General features: G+C 33.0%; 1 protein-coding gene and 2 long non-coding RNA genes across 3 annotated transcripts; all 3 read right to left on the minus strand.

Moving 5' to 3' along the window:
• Nucleotides 1–3,283: 3,283 nt before the first annotated feature.
• LOC117109647 lies at nucleotides 3,284–5,498 on the minus strand. Its single transcript, XR_004445568.1, has 4 exons — nucleotides 5,410–5,498; nucleotides 5,059–5,175; nucleotides 3,713–3,799; nucleotides 3,284–3,422 (listed from the first exon to the last, which is right to left on the minus strand). It is a non-coding gene; the product is annotated as an uncharacterized LOC117109647 (long non-coding RNA).
• A 247-nt stretch (nucleotides 5,499–5,745) lies between these two features.
• LOC117109646 lies at nucleotides 5,746–9,608 on the minus strand. Its single transcript, XM_033252032.1, has 5 exons — nucleotides 9,478–9,608; nucleotides 8,156–8,213; nucleotides 6,497–6,662; nucleotides 6,248–6,324; nucleotides 5,746–5,846 (listed from the first exon to the last, which is right to left on the minus strand). The coding sequence occupies exons 1-5, from the start codon at nucleotides 9,526–9,528 to the stop codon at nucleotides 5,746–5,748; spliced, it is 453 nt and encodes a 150-aa protein (XP_033107923.1). The 5' UTR covers nucleotides 9,529–9,608.
• A 1,109-nt stretch (nucleotides 9,609–10,717) lies between these two features.
• Nucleotides 10,718–14,341, minus strand: LOC117109648. Its single transcript, XR_004445569.1, has 3 exons — nucleotides 14,286–14,341; nucleotides 12,507–12,534; nucleotides 10,718–11,655 (listed from the first exon to the last, which is right to left on the minus strand). It is a non-coding gene; the product is annotated as an uncharacterized LOC117109648 (long non-coding RNA).
• Between the last annotated feature and the right edge of the window lie 7,213 nt (nucleotides 14,342–21,554).

Consider the following 21,554-nt stretch of genomic DNA (forward strand, 5'->3'; position numbering starts at 1 on the left):
CCCTCCTAGCATGCAAACATCTTTCCCATGTTATGTTGCTACTTAACTTATGTTTATCACTTTAACGAACATATAGCCATTGGAATGTAAACAAAAAACCCATTACAATCACTAACTTCATTTCATAGCTTCAGTGGCAATAAATAATTTAAGAACACTTCGCTATTCAACAAACCAGCATGATGTATAACCCGGTTTTTTTCCAAAATCCGGTGCCATGGACCAGTTCTGTTAATGGCCAGATATGCAGCATGAACAATCTTTTATTGTTCTTATATGAATTTTAAAAGTTACATAATAACATCTAATTGTAATTCTAATTTATTTAAATAACATTAGTTCAAGTAGACCTATTCTAGGTCTATAACCTATGGTATTACTGTATGTGTATTACGATTATGTTATGGAAAACAAAAGAGGCAGACTTGAATTATGAAATAAGATAATTTGTTTTCTAGCATTATATGCCCTTAAATTAAGTTGCATGTTGAAATATCGGCGTCAATCACTTGTCATTTACCATACGATTCTATGTAGTCTAGGGTAAGGCATTCAGATGTACCGCGCGAGGCTGCAGGTTTGAATCCTGCCAAAGATTTTTTTCAATGCAACTTTAAAAAAAGAGGAACTTTTTGATGAATTCGTCGCTCACATCATGAACTAACACAATCAAAGTAGATTGTGTTAGTTCGTGAAATCACAGTAGCGTGTCAAAACGAGCGCGTATTGGTTGTCAAGCAATTTTGTATTCTTTATCATACAAAAAGTCCTTAACGACAACAGCGTGCATTTTAACGCGATTTTTTGTTTTCGCGAACTAACACAATTGAATTTAATTGTGTTAGTTCGTGATGTGAGCGACGAATTAATAGGGAGGTTTCGAAACCTTACGAAAGCGATAACGAAAACCACTACGTCATCATTTTTTGAACTTTTAAGATTATCCCCAATTATATTGGTCACAGAAATTCTCGTCATACACTCTAGACATCGTTCCAACTCACCCAATCTGCAGTGTCTCCGCGTTGCTAATACAACGGTCACTCCATCACCTGATCCCACAAAAGATCAAGACTTAACCGATGCTAACCGGAGTACATAAACACAGATCTCCGGTTGGCGGTGATGGTGTAATCCCATACTTCGGTTTGGGTGCTAGCTTGGTGTTTTTTTGTTTTTTTACTCGGCTTTTTTCTTTGTGTTCTTGACTTCATTATTGTCTAGCGCATAGAGACCTCGTTTATTTGCGCTATATAAATCCATCTATTATTATTATTATTATTATTATTACAGAGCACTGGTTTTTCACAACAATCATCGACTATACTCGTAGTTTGATAACGAATATAGTTTTGAAATTATTTATCAACTTACGTTACTTGAAACTGTGAAAACATACAAACATTTTAATAAGGTTATTGATGAATAAAAAGTGAATTGACTTGAATGCATTATTGCTGTATTGACATTAAAATATGAGAAAGTTTACAGTACAGTGTGTTGACAAATAATTCAGCGTCACACTCGCGCGAGCGTCCAGCGACTTTGTTAAAAATGTTATATTTTTCAACGCAATCGATCATCATTTAAATTGGTGGAACATTCAGCATGGGGTACGAATGACTTTAGCAGTATGAGGTAGGCAAAGTCAATTCAAGTCTCCTGAATAAATAAATACAATTTTTTGTGTGGATTTTAAAATTCAAAATGGAAGTTTATGTCCTAACTTAGCCTATTTATCTAGGCCCAGCCTACCATAGGCTAGGCCTAGCATAGGCTAGGCTAGCTAGTTCAAATCGAGGGATAAAATAACACGTTTTATTTGGTTTATATATTTTTCTTTTGGTTGAGAAGCTGATGGACTATCGTCACCTATGCCTAGTAGTAGGCTCCTTGCAAGAATTAACTTTCAAGATGTTGATTTTTTGTTTCGATATTCATGTATACTGTATTCGTCAGTGTCGTGTATGCGAAACAAGATTTTTCTAGTTCGCGGTAACAAGAATGAAAATGTGACGTAGTGGTTTTCGTTAACTTTTTCGTAAGGTTGCGAAACCTCACCAACTTGTGTGTATAGACCATTTTCGCGAAATTTGAAATGAAAATTTCTGATAACAAGGCAACTACCAATGGGGGCCTTCCAGAGGCCTAGCATTTCATTCTACGTAGTTACCATCATGAATTAACTAAACGATTAAACTAAATTACTAACGAGCACAAAATATTTTAGAATATCAAAAACAAGTGCAAGTCTTAAAAAGCTCTTTCAATGATGTTTACATACAGTAATTAGTAAAACATTGTGTTTCTGTTTTGTTCTGCTGCTGCATAGTTCTAGTGGAGCGATCCGATGTGTGGTGCTCTGTCTGTGATCAGCCAGCTGCTACGGCTAGGCCGCTGGAAGTCCCCCAGTGAGTTGCGAGACTTTGGTGGCGCTGTTCCAAAAAAATCTGATAAAATGGTATATATATGTGACCCGATCTGGCAAAACCATAGAGATATAATAAGAATACTAGAGCGCTAACAGCAATGTATTCGATTTTCACGCTAGCCTTAGCATGTATTTACATGCTTCATTTTGAGCGTGCTTCGTACGCTTGTCGAAAAAATTTTGTAGGGAATGTTTGAATACTGTTTTCTCAGAAACCACTCAGACTGATTTGGCTGATTTGCAAGTAGACGTATTCCCATAACTTCTCAATTTTCATCCAATTTCATTAAACTAAATCGCTTGCTGGATAAACTGGACTCTCCATCTAGCGATAGGCGCAGGTCGCCAGCACGGCGTAAATCTCCGGAGAGATCGACGGCGTGCTACAACTGCCACGAGGAGGGTCACTTCTCTTGGGAGTGCCCCAAACGTCTCAACCAGCCCAGATCAGAAAATAAAGTCCGTCTGGTTGGTCCAGAAAGTGAAGATGAGGAAGCTATTCCTTTAAACAAATAAATGGCTGGCTCCAGCCTTCCACCGATAGGGTGTTCCTCAGGTAACTCCTTAGTAGTGCAGCGGGTGAAGTCCGACTCTCTGTTACACACCTGTCTCTTATACACATCTAGATGTGTATAAGAGACAGCTCAAAGGGTTTGTGGTTCTGTTTCCAACCAGAAAGGAATAATTAATGTTTCACAACCACATTGGAATGTAAACAAAAAACCCATTACAATCACTCACTTCATCTCATGGGCTTCAGTGGCATTAAATAATTTAAGAACCCATTGCTATTCAACAAACCGGCAGGATTTATAACCCGGGTTTTCCCAAAAACCGGGTGCCATGGACCAATTCTGTTAGCCAAAAATGCAGCATAAAACTCAATTTAGAAAATTTTCGACAAAAGTAGGGTTTTGCCAGATCGGGTCACATATATATACACACAGCATTGTCGTTTTGTGGGTGCTGCAGCAGTTCAAAGTTTCTTGTACTACGAAAAAAGAATATTAATTAATTATTTATTAGGCCTATTTTTATTAATAATTATTTAATTTATATTTTCCTACAGTATTTTAAATGTTGTTTGGACTGAAAATTAAATTCAAGGTCTTCAAACATTTTTCTTGTGAGTCTATCTATTATGATTAAAAAATCAGTGATAAAAATATTTGGGACCAATTTTTTTTCTCTCCCAGAAGCATATACAGTAATTCAAAATTTTTTCTTGATAATTTCTTTTGTCTTGCTGATGAATGATATATTTGAAAATTGAAAGCTTACCTTAGGGTACATTCGCCGCATTTTATCATATAGCTGCTGAAACTGAAATTCATGCAGCTCTGCATTAGCAGCATATACTTTCCGAGCCTACAATAAAATAATGACAGATTGTATTGTGAAAGTGAAAGTATTTGTTTAGTGTTCACATCATTTATATAAAGCAAGGGTTAATTGGCAACAGGAATATTTTTACAATTAAAGTTGTATTGCATTATTTCAGATAATTGTATTCATAGAACATAAATATTGTACAAACATAATAAATTTTACTGTGGGTATAAATAAATTAGATCATTGCGCCCTTACAACCAAAAGCTACAGATCTACCTTAATTTCTTAAAATAAATAAATTAGTCGGAACCATCTTTGATGAATTACATTTATTTATATATTCTTTCTTTATCCTGCAGGCACTTTCAGTACTCATGTACTGCTTTTTCAAAGTGGTACAGTTACAAAAAAAAAACAAAAGAAAAATTAAATAATATCTTAAAGAAAAGATACAATGTAAATGTTACAAATTAATAGTATTTTATTGTTTGAAGGTTTATACGTCAAAGTAACAATAATAAATGTTTGCGGTACACCACATGGGTAGTTCTGAAAAAAAAACTATTGTTGAAAGTTGCTTCAATGGTTTTCAGGAGATTTGATGTCTAATCTCCTGAAGACGATTGAAACAACTTAATATTCCAAGACGGTACCATCAAATTATTATGAGTTTTGGCTACAAGTGCATTTCGAATAGAGACTGTTGCTGTATATATATTTTGATGATAAATATGGACGTGCACTTCCTTTTAAACATTTAAACGTCATTAGAATTAACTGTTCGTTCCATCTTTACATTGGGTCTTTTCCAGACAAGAGAACTTAAGATAAAATCAACGGAAGTCTTAATATCTACTGAAAGCAACATCCGACCTAACATATTCATAAGAACTTGTAATATTCATAAAATTTGTAATATTATAATTTGACCATGCACAACATCAGTAATCAAAAAGAGGGAGTAAGTTGATGTAAAGAACAATTGAAAAACAACACATTACAGCTAGCATAAATTCTGCCTATAAAGCTATAAATAGAATTTCTTCAATATTCCTAAAATGAAGGTACGCTGTTAGTTACTAACAGCATACTTTTGCCATTGTTGTTCCATCAAGACTATCACAAATTTTATGGCCTAAATATATTATTGAATCAGCAAATTCAAGAGCAACACCTTTTAGCCTTACGCAAGGCATACCTTGCAAGTTCCGTGTATGTGGACATACAGATTTAACATTACACTAAGATATAGTATAAGAAGAATACATTAATATAGTTTAATGATAGAAACTCACTTCTTTTTTCGGCACGCGACCTTCCATTATTTGGGCCCCAAACAGAGCCCAAATGGAGGTCATCAACTTCTCATTTTCATCAAATTTGGATTTTGGCCCATATTTTGAAGGTTTTGGCTGTAAATATAATTTATTGAAAATATAAGTACATAATGGGATAACCGTGATTTTGAAGTACATTTGTCCTATTTTTGTTTGCTTCATTTTGGTTAATCTATTATTATTATTTAAAAATATAAAAGTAAGAGAATGTATATGTGATAAATAAAAGTAGTTAAAAACCAAATGTACTGACAAAAAAATTAGACAAGTGGAATGACAACAGTAGTTCATATTCCATGGAATACTTACAGTTTGGGGTTGGGGTGGTGGTGGGGGAACTTTGTCATTCAGAGCCTAGCAAAAAAAAAGTATTCATTAATCTTCACATACTGTAATACAAGTTTAGATGATTTAATGCCTTATTTTCATTTGCTTCAGTTTAGTTAAGACATGATTGTTTACGATTATAAAAGTAAGAGAATGTATAAGTGATAAATAAAAGTAGTTAAAAACCACATGTACTGACATAAAAGGATTAGACATATATATAGTAAAGTAACATTCTACAATCTACAAAAAATAATGAAAATGAATGATTAGCATGCATAGTAACATTATAAAAAGGTACTATAGGCAAAATGGTATTTAAAATATGATAGTGATTTCAGAATTTGCTCCATCAGGATTTGAACTGAGACCGCCGACATTCCCTGCCGATGCTCTAGCCGCTGAGCTATGGTAGCATTCTGTGAATCACAAATAGATAAATGATTAGGGTGTGCCATAACATTGGACAACACTAACAGATTGAGTGATTGATTAGGTTGCATGGTACAGTCGGGGCACATATTAAAGTAGCATTCTACAAACTACAAAAAGAAATAAAGTGATTAGCGTGCATGATTGAGTCACATTCTACAAACTACAAAACAGAGTTAGTTGTTAGGATGCATGGTACAGTAGCATTCTACAAACTACAAAAACAAATTGAGTGGTTAGGGTGCATGGTACAGTCACATTCTACAAACTACAAAACAGATTGAGTGGTTGGGGCACATGGTATATTGATGGGTAAACTAAAGCAATGCAGATAGTGCTTTGCTTAAGGACACCAGCGAAATACACAGCAAAGGATTAAAACCCTGACTTCTAGGTTTAGAAACCAACCCATTTATACTGTGAAAAACTGCCTCCTGCATGGTACAGTAGCATTCTGTAAACAAACTAATTGTAAAAAAGAAGATTGGATGTTATTGTAAAATATGATATTAAGAAAAGTAATTTCTACAAACTACAAAAATAGGAAAGTGGTGGGTTCATGCATGGTACTGTAACATTTACATGAGCTTACAGAATAACCTAGATTATAAATTTTAAATATAACTCAAATTCTTACTTTTTTAAAATTTCTGGATCTAAAATGTTGTTTAGTGATCCGCTTCCTACGTCTTGTCCGTAAATTTTCCATATGTGCGTAATCTCCGACCGTACCTGATTAACATGCTTTTTAGGCATGTTTAGAGTATCCTCTAAATACTTTGCAAACTTAGACATCAAAACATCTGTAAAGTAATAATCAATTAAAATAATGGAATAGGATCAGATATATAAAGGTCTTTTGAATAATCTGACAAGACAATACACATTTCAAGCGCCCTGAGCATCTTACATCTTAGATGGATTTGTGTGCTATATAAAACTACGCTATTATTATTATTATTTCATCATAGTATATAAAACACTAAAAGTTTTAGTACAGTACTTTAAAGACATGATTACATAAATTTTACTCAATAAGATTTTACATAACTATTAAAATAAAACCTAAAAGTATAGCATAACACTCAGTGATTTGGGGCACGTTTACGAACTTTCTATAACTACAAACTTTCAAGCCTGAGGTGATAATTAATCATTCCTCAACTAGCTATAATTACTAAAACATTTGGACTTTCCGGACTTATCCTTTCCGGATAAGTTTGGAGGGTTGGAGGCTGCCTCCAACCCTCCAGATTAAGCACTTGAGTCCGCAATTTCTTTTCATCCATGCCTTCGTCCAGTGACATGGCCAGAGTAGTCCTCACTTAATAAATTATATTATCCAATTTTTAAGCCGAAATATTATTTTTACGATATACCCCTATACAATGGCTGCAGCTGAACAGAGTGGGTGGACTGACGAAGCAACCCAAACGTTAATTAGCATATGGGGAACGACATCCATACAAGATGGTTTTGATGGAACCCGACGGAACAATGCCGTTTATAAAGAAATCGCACAGAAGATGCGGGAAATGGGTTATAACTTTACACACGCACAGATAGAATACCAAATGCAAGAACCTGCGCAAAAAAAAACAAAAAAACAGGAAAAGGACTCCAATGGGAAGTCACGAAACCCCCCCTCCCCGCAAAAGAATGGCCGTATTTTGAGATGATGAATGAAATTTTTGGCCAGTGGAACTAGTAGTACAGTGTAGTAGTAAGTCCCTAGACTATTTTTTTTCCCTCTGTTTTTTTTTTTTCTTTTTGTAGTTTTCCCAGTTGGCTATGCTCTAGTTTCTAACGCCTAGGTTTTTTTAGAATTGGTTGGAGTTCGAGCGTAGGCAAGACGAGGCAATTCGTTGTTGAATTGCCTTGTTGGGCTGAGGAAGGCTAATCGGTGAAGTGTTTGTTTTGTTTACCTTATACCTTACTGTCCATATCCGAATAACTTGGGGTTCGTAAACGAGCGATCTAATGACCTACCCTCTGGGCATTATGTCATTTTTTTACTTATTCGGTTTCATTGAAAGTTCGTAAACACAACCTTACACAAGTGCAACTGGTTAGATTACAATCTGTTAAAAATTAAGAGTGTGTAGACAATGCAAGTAATTTAGTTATGAGCATATGGATTTAATTGTTTTATTTTATCTAAAAAATATAGTTAATGTTCCGAAAACTAAATTATATTAAGTACTTATTAAATAATTATCTTAAATTATTAGAATCCATTACTGTACATGGACAGCATATATTGAAATTATCACTGTTGTCAATATTTAAGATTTACCATCATTTTTCTTCAACTTTTCAACTTGATTGTACTTTTTATATTCGTCACTGTGAACCTACAAAACAAATTAAAAACAAGGAGTTAAATATATATCATCATAAATCATGATTATGATTAAGTTACTTTAGTTTAAAAAATAGGGAAGAATAGAAATTAAAAATGAAAAAAAAAAATGAAAGCAAGAAAATAATAGGGCACAGTAATAATAATCAGATAATGAATTAAGATTTTTGTAAATGGATTTCATTTATAAATATTTAGGGGTGTTTATTGACCAAAATGTGCTAAAAAATTTCCTGTTGCATTTCTGCCATAAAAGAGCAAAAGATTATGTCCCAAAAGATTGCCTTACTGTATTTTATGCAACTGTTTTTCCTTGCTTTGAATACTGCAGTCTTGTTTGTGGTAATTTTGAAAAAACCATAAGTGAAAAAAATGCAAAGGTTCCAAAATAGATCAGCACATGTTTGTACTGGTGCAAATTGCAATACTCCAAATAGAACAATATTTTCAGATTTGGGTTGGGATAAATTGTTGCACTGGAAGGACAAAGCCACTACTATATTTATGTGTAAAGCTTTAAACTTGCTTGCTCTTCCATATATAGAAACTATGTTTGCCTATAAACTAACCTCTATGTAGTATTAATTTATGAAAGTGAAAAAGAACTTAAAATTCCAAAGCTAAATAACAATACTGAAAATAGGAGCATTAAAAATGGGAGCATTCTTTGGTCGATATAATTTCACAAACTCTCTCCATGGATTCACCAAATGATTTTATTACCACAGGATACAATTTAACCAACTCCACAAAAATTATAACGCGTGCACCTGGTACACTCTGTGAGAAATGTCAGTGATTTGAATTCATTTAGCACACATTGTTTGATTTTACTGATTTCTTGTTGAAATTCTAAAACGTCCAGATTTTTTGGTGTTTTTGACATCGGAAATCGAGACGATCCCAATTAAATTGGAATGGTTGGCAGGTCTGGCATTGTTTTAACACAGGCGTTGAGCTCGTCAACTTCCAAAAGATCTGTGTATTTTTAAAAGTGATTACTAGTACAAGGTAAAAATTATTCTAGCTATACAACAGTTATAATGATTTAAATATTGAATTAAAATCTTTATAATTTAAACTGATTTGAAAAGAACTGCTGTAGTTGAAAAAGTTTCGATTGAGTTGCTTTAATCATCTTCAGGACAATAATTCTCCTGAAGACGATTGAAGCAAACTCCAACAATACTTTATCTGATTTGTAATAACGCTTATTTCATTCTTAACAAAGTGATATTATCTGTAAGGTAACTTACAGCAAATTGGTGTTTCCTTTTCAAGTGCATGTCCAGGCGTGCCAGGCCCATCGCCCGGCAACCTGGCACTAGGCAATTTTTTCTTTTTCTGTTTTTCTTTTCATTTTGATTGATGAATCTATGAACAATTGACATAAGTAATGGTATTATTTTATAACACAAAAATATAAAATATTAATAAATGACAAATAGTTTAAGAGATTCAACTGACAGATTGAAAAATTAGATGCATGCATGCGGAATATGTACAAATTACAAAACAGAATCAGTCAGATTAGTGCAAATTATTAACTACAAAACATACTGAGTGATTTGGATGGACGATAACATTCGGGGAACTACAAAACAGAATGAGTGGTTAGAGTGCATAATAATATTACACAAACTACAAAACAAACTGAGTGGTTGGATGGATGAAACTCTACAAACAACAAGACATATCGAGTGATTGAAGTAGATGATAACATGCTATAATCTACAAATGAGGGAGTGCATGGTAACACATGAAATACAAAAAAATGTAAAAGTAAGAATATTTAGTTAACGCTTCATAATCAGGCAAGACAATTTCAACATGACCACCCAATCCTCAAACCACTGACTCGGAGCTATGGTTGCATTTATGAATCACAGATTGAAATGATTAAGGTGTGTAATGACATTCTACTACAGTAAATAAAAAAGAGATTAAGTGATTAGGGTGCATGGTTCAGTAGCATTCTACAAACTACAAAACAGATTAAGTGATTAGGATGCATGGTATAGTAGCATTCTACAAACTACAAAACAGATTAAGTGATTAGGATACATGCTATAGTAACATTCTACAAACTACAAAACAGATTAAGTGATTAGGATGCATGGTATAGTAGCATTCTACAAACTATAAAACAGATGAAGTGATTAGGATGCATGGTATAGTAGCATTCTACAGACTACTAAACAGATTAAATGATTAAGGTGCATGATAAAGTAGCTTTCTACAAGCAGCAAGTGATTAGGGTGCATTGTACAGTAGCATTCTACAAACTACAAAACAAAATAAAGTGATTGAGGTGTATGGTATGTAGCAAAAAATATGGTAATTAGGGTGCATGGTACAAAAATACTGTAAGGTGATTATGGTGCAAGGGTACAGTATCATTCTGCAAGCTACAAAACAGCATGAGTAGATAACATTCTATAAATTACAAAAACAAATGGATAAAAACAAGGTAACACAATATTTGATTTTGTTGAAAAATATAAAAAAATAACTGATTTCAAAATTTCAATCAATCAGGATAGAACCCGAGATTTGTGCCAATCCATGCTGATGCTCTAGCCATTGCACTATGGTAGAATTCTATGAATCACAAATAGATTAAATGATTAGAATGAATTTACAAATTACAAAATACTTGTGTATACATGGACACTAAACATCAATCATTAGAAATTATAGTAACAAAATGTTTTTAATATTTGAACATACAGTAGGTGATTTTGTCATACACATGGATTTAGCAGTTGCCTATACCTACCTACCACACAAGGGAAATATAATTATCATCATATTCACAAAGATCATTAAGAATATATACAGTCAACAGGATTTGTTAAGAGTGAACATAATTTACATATTTAAAATTCAACATAAAAGATATACAATTAAATGTTTGAATAAAAAATTCAGTGGATAGAAACCATCTGGAAAAAGAAAAAAACATCCTTATTAACTCATATTCTTTGGTTAACAGAAGATAGGCTATATACTGTGATTTTCATTAACGACTGATAAGCAGCAAACTATATAATGAAGCGTTTGATTAACTCACCCATTCAGACCACTTAGTGTTTGAAAATAGAAAAGAATATTATTCATAAAATCTGCATTTATATAATGAATACTAGAATAATTAAAAAATGGAATACAAAATCTGAATACAAAAAATTAGATATGCATCTAAATGCAAGTATCAAAATTCTTAATCTCAGAACAATGGCATGTATATTTTTTTACTTTAAGTATACTTTAAAAAATGAAAAAAATATAAATTAAATGACTAACTTCAATCTTGCAGAGCACATGGTTTGTTGTAGGAATTCTTCATTAAGAATATGATGGACTCTTCTCAAATGCTTTGGAAGATACTTTGATTTTCGGCCACAAAGAAGGCACTCAAGAGTTCGACGATTCTTTTGACAATGGCAAAATACAAATGTATTAATGTTTATGGTGCTTCTACATTCAATAAAATATATAAAAATCAAGATAGCTGTTAACACTGTTAAATTATATATAAATCATCAAAGAAGGGTAAATACAGTGTTCGAATAAAGCACATAATAATACAGTGTAGCATAGTTCTCAACAAGTCAACGCATCTATTTTGTGTTAGAGTGTATCTGGCGGTTATTTGAACGTGCTCAGCCATAAGGCCTCTGTAGTCTAATGGATATGACGCTCGCCTTGTCAGCAAGAGGTTGCTTGTTTGAATCCTATCAGAGGCATATCATTTTAATTTATGGAATTAATATTTTTTTAAACAAACCTGTTCTTTAATCTACTGAAATATTATTCTCCTTTCTTTTTTATTACAAATGACAAATAATATCACAATAATAAATATTTAAAAAATAAAAAATAATAAACATTTTAATTGTGTCACAGCAGACAGCAAACACATTTCAAGAATATCATCAAGCTCAATACCATCTTAGCTGATTTATTAATTGAAATAATACCTCAAAGATGCATTTTTAACTATTTTATGCAATGTGGTCTTTTAAATTTATTTCATTTGGTTGTTTCTCAAGGACCCCCATTGGAAATAAGTTGTTTTTATACAAAATTCATGGGCTATCCTAGTATACCACATATGGTTTTCAACTTAATTTTAATCTTTTTCAATATTTTAAGGTATATTTTAACTTTTAAGTCATTGCTATATTTGCTTTTTTTGTAGTGATATTGTGATATACTGAATAAAGTCAAGTTCAGTTAAATATCCTACAAGATAAAGAAAGCAAATGTAATGTTTGCATACCGATTTCTTGTGTGCTCCTTTTCTTTGCCTAAAGAAGATAAAAAAAAAAAACAATACTCAGAGTTAAAATTTCTATCAATGTAAAATACATCAAACATATAAAAAACAAATAGAGTTGAAATAATTATATTTCAGCTTTTATTTTCTTTTCCGGTAAACTTCATATAAATCTACCAAAAATGAGTCAAGAAGAGGTCCACATCCAATTATTAGGCTAGAATAAGGGCCTAAAGCAAACTTATGTTTAAAACTATGTTTTCTATTGGCATGCAAGAACCTTTAAAGCCCCATTCCCAGCAAAATTTCACTAAAAATGACTTTTTTTTAGAAAATATGCATTTGCATTACTCCAATTATTATAAATCATGGAAAAATATTGGCATGAATTTTAATTTTACGAAAAAGAATTTAAAAAAATGAGAAATACAGACTATTTCTCATAAAATATTACCATTTTCTCGACGAATTCATCGTTACTAGGCAAATTCAGAGGTTGTAGATCGCATCCACTGGAATACTCTCGCTTTTATGTATACTTTATACAGTCGATAATGTGCGCCCTCTCTAATGAGATTAGTTTTTGTACTTCGCATCTCGCACAATGCGGTCGTTCGGTTAGGCTGAGATATGTTTGTTTAAGTGTCAAAATCTCAGTCAGAATCAGTTTTTTACAAATTTGAAATAATTCCTATGAAATATTATATTTCACAAGTGTCAATACTAGCAACGGGAAATATCATGTCGGCCGTTTTTATGTGTGATAACAGAACCTAAATCGAGGTAAGGCTAGGACTAGCAGCGTTGGATAGGCTAATGTTTTCGGCGCCTACGATATTTCTTCTCACGACCTATCGCAAAATCAACATGAAAAATTCATCCGCATTTATTTTTTGAGTGGAACACAAAAAATCAAATTTCAGTCTTATTTTACATTTTTTTCATTCTTAGGAATGTCTAAATTCAGTTAAACTAGCAATTCCGTATTGCATTTATAAATCTTTATAACATTATACAAAAATTAGATTTTTCTTAAAAACTGAAATTTTGCCGGGAATGGGGCTTTAACTTTTATACTATGTTTATGCCCACTTTTAAAAACATTTTTCACAGATATTTGGTATCAAACCATAGCAACTGGTTTTGTAGCCAAACAAACAGTCAGAGCAACACTAAGAGACTTACACCGATTGTTGACACAGTTGTAATCCGCATTTGGGTCAAGTTTAATTTGGCTTTGGTGCACCGTTTTCTTCATTGAAATTTGGGGTATTTTACCTACTTGCCCAACGTACAAACACAAGATCAACAAAAATAATGCATGGTGGCCTAGTACCTCTGCTGAGACTTAGAAAAATAGGAAAACTACTCTAATTTCCAAAAGGCATCTCACCATGACAGAAAAGTCAACCAAAGCCAATTTTAGACTAAATGTACCATTTTGAAGAATTAAAGGTGATGTTGGTGTTGTACAAACTGAGTGAGAAGGGAAAAATTACACCCTAAAATCTACAATTAAATTTGAATGATTATTATTTTTAAAAAAACTCTTCTTCCTCCTCTTCCCCTTGCTCACTACTTTCTCCATTACTAATAAGCATCAGAACATTAATACACCAAAACTAGACACTGATCATTTTTTTGGACATCATTACATTAAAGCACTGTAAAGAACCTGAATTGTAGGCTTTTTGATGTTAGTGTTACACAAATAAACTAAGTGAAAAGGGAAATATTACACCCTATAATTCACCATTAAAGTTGAATGATTATTATACTTACAGGTAAAGCTCCTCTCCCTCCTGCTCTTCCTCCTCCTCTCCCTCCTGCTCATCCTCTTGCTCACTACTTTCTCCATTACTAATAAGCATAAAAACATTATTAAACCAACACTAAACACTAACATTTTTTGGACATCAGAAGTACTCTAATGAACCTGAATAGTTTTAGGCTAACATTAAGAAGTCATTAATCCACCTTTTGTGCTCGGTTGCTCCTGGGGTAGTGACTTCATTTGTATTAATTCAAAACACACTGGATGGCCTGGCCTGATGCTGTCTGATAAGTCATTTATTTGAAAATATTAATTATTCCAAAAGTTTGTGTGTACTATATAATCAGTGACTTTCATGTAATATTTTGTTGCTGTACATTTAAGAAAGTTGATGTGATTTTATGCTTAAATCCAAACCTTCCCTGACAAAGGCTCAAGGTTAGTCATTTGACAATATGATGTTATTTTAGTTCTGTACAATCCTTCTATAATAATGAACCATGGAAATTTCAACAAATATAATTCCATTCTTATAGTTAAATGGAATTGAGTTATTTTATCACCAAGACGAACGAACATGAATGTCAGATCATTTGAAGCCCAAGTACAATAAATGTAACGTCAACTACTTTAAAAAATGTCGAAGAGATCCTTGACCGGGCCCATAAAGAAGGCTTCTTATGGTTTTTAAAGTGAATAATTTAAGTCATTACAGCAGTATTAATAATTTTAAACCTTTATAATTGGTATCATGATATATTTAATAATGGAGGGTTTTTTGTTTAATATTGTAATTGTAAAATTAATAATTTATCTTAATGATGATGTAAGTGTATTTTTAATCATTTGATGTTTTTTCTGTGTCTTGGATTCCATCTTGTATATTTCAAAACTTAAATTATACTTGCAATAAATATATATTGAATTGAATTTGCCCTTGCTATATTTTACTAATTTCTGATGTCCAATGACCTAATGTCTCCAAAAACTTTTCAACATGGTTGTTATAACCAGTTCTATCATGCATGCTTCTATATTTATTACTCATCAACTTCTCTTCTTATGACAGTCTTATGACCATCACACGACGAATCCAACTCTGCTCTCTGTCAGCATTAGATGATTAGACTCCGTCTGTTGTCGGTGTCAGTCTGAATGGATCACCATTAAAAAAGATCTGTTGCTCGTGCATCATTACTTTTTTTGTAGAATCATGTCAGCTGGCAACTGTCGGGCTCAGTGAGTACCCGGCTTAAGATATGATAGTAATATCTAACTTAACTTGTACCAACAAAACTCAGTAATTTAAAATAATATTTTACCATATAAAATCATTACTTTTTTTGTAGAATCATGTCAGCTGGCAACTGTCGGGCTCAGTGAGTACCTGGCTTAAGATATGATAGTAATATCTAACTTAACTTGTACCAACAAAACTCAGTAATTTAAAATAATATTTTACCATATAACTTACATTTTCTCTGTCTCTTCCTCCTCTGCTTCTTCCTCTGTCTCTTCCTCCTCTGCTTCTTCCTCTGTCTCTTCCACCTCTGCTTTTTCCTCTGTCTCTTCCTCCTCTTCTTCTTCTTCTTCTTCTTCTTTCTCATCCTCTATGTCTTCATTTCTATAAAAAAAAAAATAAACAAGTTGCCTGTAATACATACTGATGATCTTTTGACAAACTTTTAAACATAACCTAAACCAGGTACATTTTGTATGCCCCAATATTTTTTCCTTATCAACTTATCTTCCTATATCCAAGATCTGAAAACAAGTAATTTGTAATCAAATAAATGATTTATAATTACTTAAATTAATATTAATATTTTTGAAGGAAAACCAAAAGCAGACCCCTCAATAATATTTTAATTTTTAGAGGAGTAGTTATTGAAAACTTTGTTCATTCCAATTGTTGAATTTTAAATGCCACCAGTTTACATAATTAGTTTAGAACTAGCTGCTGAAACTGTGTAGGTTCCTCTTGAAATAGTGACAATGATTACGATTATCATTAGTGTTTATTACTAGCCTAGGTCGTTAGGGAAAAAGGGAGGGGATAAATGAAGCATTTCTTACAAAGTATTTTCTCAAAATGTGAATCAGTATACCTAATCTTGAATTTGCATTCTTTTAATTCAAAATACAGTTCTTTATATATTTTAAAATGTCAGGAGCTTTTGGGAATTCCCTCTAAGCCACTAGTTTTCAACAGCCGCCCCCCAACCCCACCACACTAGTCCTAACTCAGTACTACGGCTCTGGGTGGATGCTTCACCGAAGGACCCAGCAATTAATTTTGCACTGTAGTCCAGTCAATCTGTGGATTGACCTAATTTCAACAGAAATAACTTTATATTAAGTACCAATTCGAGCCATCCAGAAGTCCCTATTTTTAAAAATTTCATTAAGGATGGTGGTAAACACCCTCCATAACCCCTCCCCCGGCTCGATCGAGGCGAGCTAAAGTTATCCTTATCCCCCCTGTCAAACAGCTTTGCCTCCCCAGAGAATATATCCTACATGTAGAGCCCCCACTGCCCTGATTCTGAAGCTCTCTAAGGTCTGATAAGATGGTCATAATTCATAAATACCTCACTAATCCCTGTCACACATGATTTGTTCTACCAAAAACTAAAGTATAATTTAATACATCATAATGTTGAAAGGTAACGTAAATGTTGCACTTTATACACATCAATTTTCTAGTAGAGCGAACACCCTATTCTATGGGGAGGAGGGGGGAGTGTATCGTCTGAACCCCCATCCCACCCTGATTACTGTCCTGAATATCCAATTCTGTTATCATAACTTACAAGTCTTCCACCTCATCTTTCTTTATCTCTCTGCCCCTATAAATATTAAACAACTATTGCCTGTTAATATGATATGAATGTACACTTGGTTTTAACCAACTTTTCATCATGATCATAAACCAATATAGAACAATGTTCATTCCTGTTTTTTTTTGTTTTTTTTAAATGATTATAACCAGTTCCATCATTGTATGCTTCTACAGTATATTCATAACTTTCCTATTTTCAAAGATGTGATAGTAATATCTAACTTACAATTCCTCTGTCTCTTCCTCTTCTTTCTTCCTCATCCTCATCCTCCTCCTCATCATCTCTCTATCCCTATAAAAATTTATAAAGTATTACTTGTGAATATATGTATATGTGATGTATCTTGCTTCTATAATTATTACTCATCAACTTCTCTTCCTACATTCTGATAGTAATATTTAACATGAGTAGAGATCCGTCAACAGATTTTCTTTATCTAATTTTTTCACCTACAGTCAGCAGGCAGCCTATTGACGAGGGGGAGCGTGTATACATTCGTGTTAATGTACATCGATATGTTTATTAGTTTGTAGAATTTTACCATACATTTAACCAGTTTTAAACCTAATTACTAATAATCTGTTTTGTAGTCTAAGTTCGCAAAGTATTTAGAGGAAACATTAATTTTGAAAACTGGTAAATTGAACGAAACTTTTGACCAGCTTAGGTAGGGCCCAAACTAGTCCCTGATTCACATTTTGAGAAATAATTTTTCTTGATATTTTCTGTTAATGTACATCAAGATTAAGATCAAGATTAAGAGATCATGATCATGCGTACAAATTCATATGATATTTCATTACTTTTAGTATTTATTATGTTAAAGCTTGTATGAGCTACACTTTCTTCAATCAAATAAAAAGTAAAAACGACAAAAGCGAATACTATAATACATTAGTTAGGAAGCATTATCAGTAGCATGTGAAACCAAGAAAAAAAAAAAAACACATTGCGGCTGTTTCGTAAAGTCTTATGTACCGAAAGAGGCTCCTTTCAGTGTTATTATAGTAACAGCCTTTCATATGAACACTTTGAAATTTAATGCATAGTTTAGCTTACGCCTTGTGGAAGCTCCGCCAGCCTTGCGCAGTGTTTGTGAACATTCTCTAAGCAATTGTCTACTGGTTTTGTATTTAATCACTGGTGTATCCGTCACTACATTAAGTATTTGTTACAAACGTGCAAGAAATTGTTTTTAGAAACTGAACAATTAGAGAGTCCATAATATTTAATCCCATCATGATTGAATGTCAAAATGATGAATATGATATATAAATTTATGTGAATGTAAAACTTACAACTCTTCCTCCTCCTCCATCTCGCTATCCCTATAAAATATTAAAAAAGGTATTGTAAATATATATAACAGATTAAATCAACTTACTATACACACAATTAAACCAGAAGCACGTTGCTCCTATTCTTCTCAAAATCAAACATGTTAAGTCTGACTGTGCCAGCAGAAGTGCCATAGGCATAACATTTCCGACCTTAGCCTAAAAAATGTTTGTCTATCTCTAGACTCCCATTTTATCCTCCTATTGAGCACTTTCGTAGCTATGCAAACCCATATTATATATATATATATATATATATATATATATCTGTCTCTTATTCCCTAACAAAAAAAAAAAATTGTCTGTAAATATTGATGTTTTTTTACTACTGTAACTGTAAAACATGATATCAGACACACCTACAGTTATTACCTATTTATTATAAAGATATTAGGAAATATTGTAACTATGTAAATTTATTATTAAAAATGACAATAAAACTAGGAAAACCAACAAATAAAGAAATTATGTTTCAATAAAAAAATAGATTAAAAACAACTAATTTGGAGCACAAAATGAAAACAAGAGTGTTATTGTAAACTATAACAACAACAACAATAATAATAACAGCAGTTATAATGATGATTTTAATTCTTCAGAAATTAACAATTCTGTAATTATTCTAAAAAAGGTTTGATAGGCATGTGCTAAAATTCCAAATCAGATAAAAATTGTAGAAGAAAGAGAATGCAAAAATAAAACAAAAAAAAATCAAAGATCATTGGAAAAATTCATCTGGATCCAATAATAAATATTGGGTAGTTGTTTCCTTTTAGATATCAATTAATATTTATAAAAAAGTATTAAGAAAAAACGTACTCACACGCTGTTTCGCTGATACTTTATCAGCATTCTCAAGTGAACTGTGATGTAATTACAGCCATCAGTCATCATGAGCACTTCGACCTCAACACGTTCGAGATTACACTGTGACCAAGCTGTAATTACATCACAGTTCACTTGAGAATGCTGATAGAGTATCAGCAAAATTTCATGTGAGTATGTTTTTTCTTAATATTTTTTATAAATATTAACTGTATCATCTGAAAGAAACAACACCACAATACAAAAAAAACGAAAGGAGGGAACGAAAGGGAGGGCTGAAAGTGTGGCCCAACAAGACTATACAAACCCTTCGTCAAACAAAGGAGGTGAATCCTGATATGAATCCTGTTAATAGAAATTTAAAGAAATGTCTTCACGGACAGTAGATTCTTGTAACAAAATAAGAATGAAAGTGTGAATCGCAAACTTTACAATACAGTTAACTCAGAAACCTGCAGAATTGACAAATGTTGATGGGCATCATGATGCATTACCATAAAACCTCGAATTGAAGCCACGGGCTTATTTTTTTTTTTTGCGAACTTTATATGGGCTTTTTTTTTCGAGACGGCCTTCTTTTCAAGGCTAACAACATTTTTGACTATCAATGATCTTTCATTTTGCCCATGCACAGTAGTGTGTCAGACTTCTAACACTGGTAATTTATGTTCTGGCGTCAGATCAATAAGCACGGCGTAAAAAATAAATATAAGACAATAATTAAACATATCCACATTTTATTAGAGGGTGTAGGGTGTCAAAGAAAACTTCCTCTCCAAGGTAGCTGGCCGGGTAAATAAGTACGCTAGACTAATAATATTATTAAAATAGCCTTCTATTTTATGAACCCAGCCAAATAAATTACTGTATTTCATATAATGTAATTAATAAATATATTATAGAGAGAGAGCTTACCTCCATGCTTTGAATGCTTGTACTATATTTTTTATAGAAAGCTGTGAATAATAAATAAAACGACATCATCATATTTGTACATTAATTTGTAGGCTATGGCAGGCCCTGGTCTACCTAACATAGGCCCTAATTAATATGGAAGGTGGGGGGGGGGGCCTAGGCATATCCTTATAATTATACTTATGGGCCTTGCTGGCCCCTACTACTAGCCTAGCCTAGGCCTGGCTTTGAATAAATTAACCCATATCATCATACATAATACACTTAGCTAGGAGCCCAGAATAGGCCTAGTCTAGGAAAAGGAGGAGCCTAGTAGTAGTAGGCCTAGTAGGAGTAGCAGGCTAGGTCTCATACACCTAAGGCCAGGAGTAGCCCCGGCACCGCATTGGGACGCTAATCACTTTGTATTGTACTCCACCATATTCCCTAACCTTAACCTCAAAAACAGACAGTCTTTCTACTGTATGTTATTAAGGTTTAGGGTAGGGTGGAGTACCTCCCTTATAGTTAATTATTAGCGCCCTGTAGGCCTAGGCTAGGACTATACTCTATTGATCCTAGGATTGTAAACAAAATTCCATAGGCCTAGGCCTTAGGATGGCACTCGCCTGGTCCTGCCTATTCTATGCCCTCCCTAAAAAGCCTAGGCCTAGTCTACTAGTTAGGGCCTAGCCTAGCCGGGCTTTTTAAAACGCTGTATGGGTAGGTAGGAGGTGCGTTTACGTTTTATAAGCTATATTTTTTAATCAATACATTTTAATGTTTAATGTTGACTATATGTTCTTATTAGTAAAACTGTAAACAAAACACACTAAACTAAAGCTTACCGCTTTTATTTTGAAACGAACGAACGTTACTTTTGCCTCTAACTTACTGGAAAATAATTTATTCGCAGCATATATCAAATTACTGAAAGAGGCTACTACCTAGCTTAGTGAAAATTTCCAATCTCTCGGGAATTCGATCAAAATCCACACATGTGCACTAAAAATCGCACTTTTCAAAAAGTGTGGACCAAATTGCTATCTTTTGCATTACACAATGTGCAATGTGCACTCTCTCTCTCTCTCTCTCTCTCTCTCTTTAAAGAAAAACTTACATTAAGTTAAAATAAAGTCACGATTTATAAGGTGCTTAAACTGAGAGATTATGGTATCATTTTCTAAAAACCTTATTAATGTTAAATTATTATTCTTACCTGCATCATGTACATTTGAACTGTTTTTTCCATGAGTTGACGAGTTGCTGGATTTTTTATCTTCATTTAGCTCTACAGATTCACTGGCATTACTAAAAAACGGAATAGTTTTCAGTAGTTCAGTAGTTCTGAAAAGACGTTTGTCATCATCACAAATAT

The sequence above is a fragment of the Anneissia japonica genome, unplaced genomic scaffold (assembly GCF_011630105.1).
Source record: "Anneissia japonica isolate Jap-2015-1 unplaced genomic scaffold, ASM1163010v1 scaffold556_len24010_cov147, whole genome shotgun sequence".
NCBI classification, from domain to species: Eukaryota; Metazoa; Echinodermata; class Crinoidea; order Comatulida; family Comatulidae; genus Anneissia; species Anneissia japonica.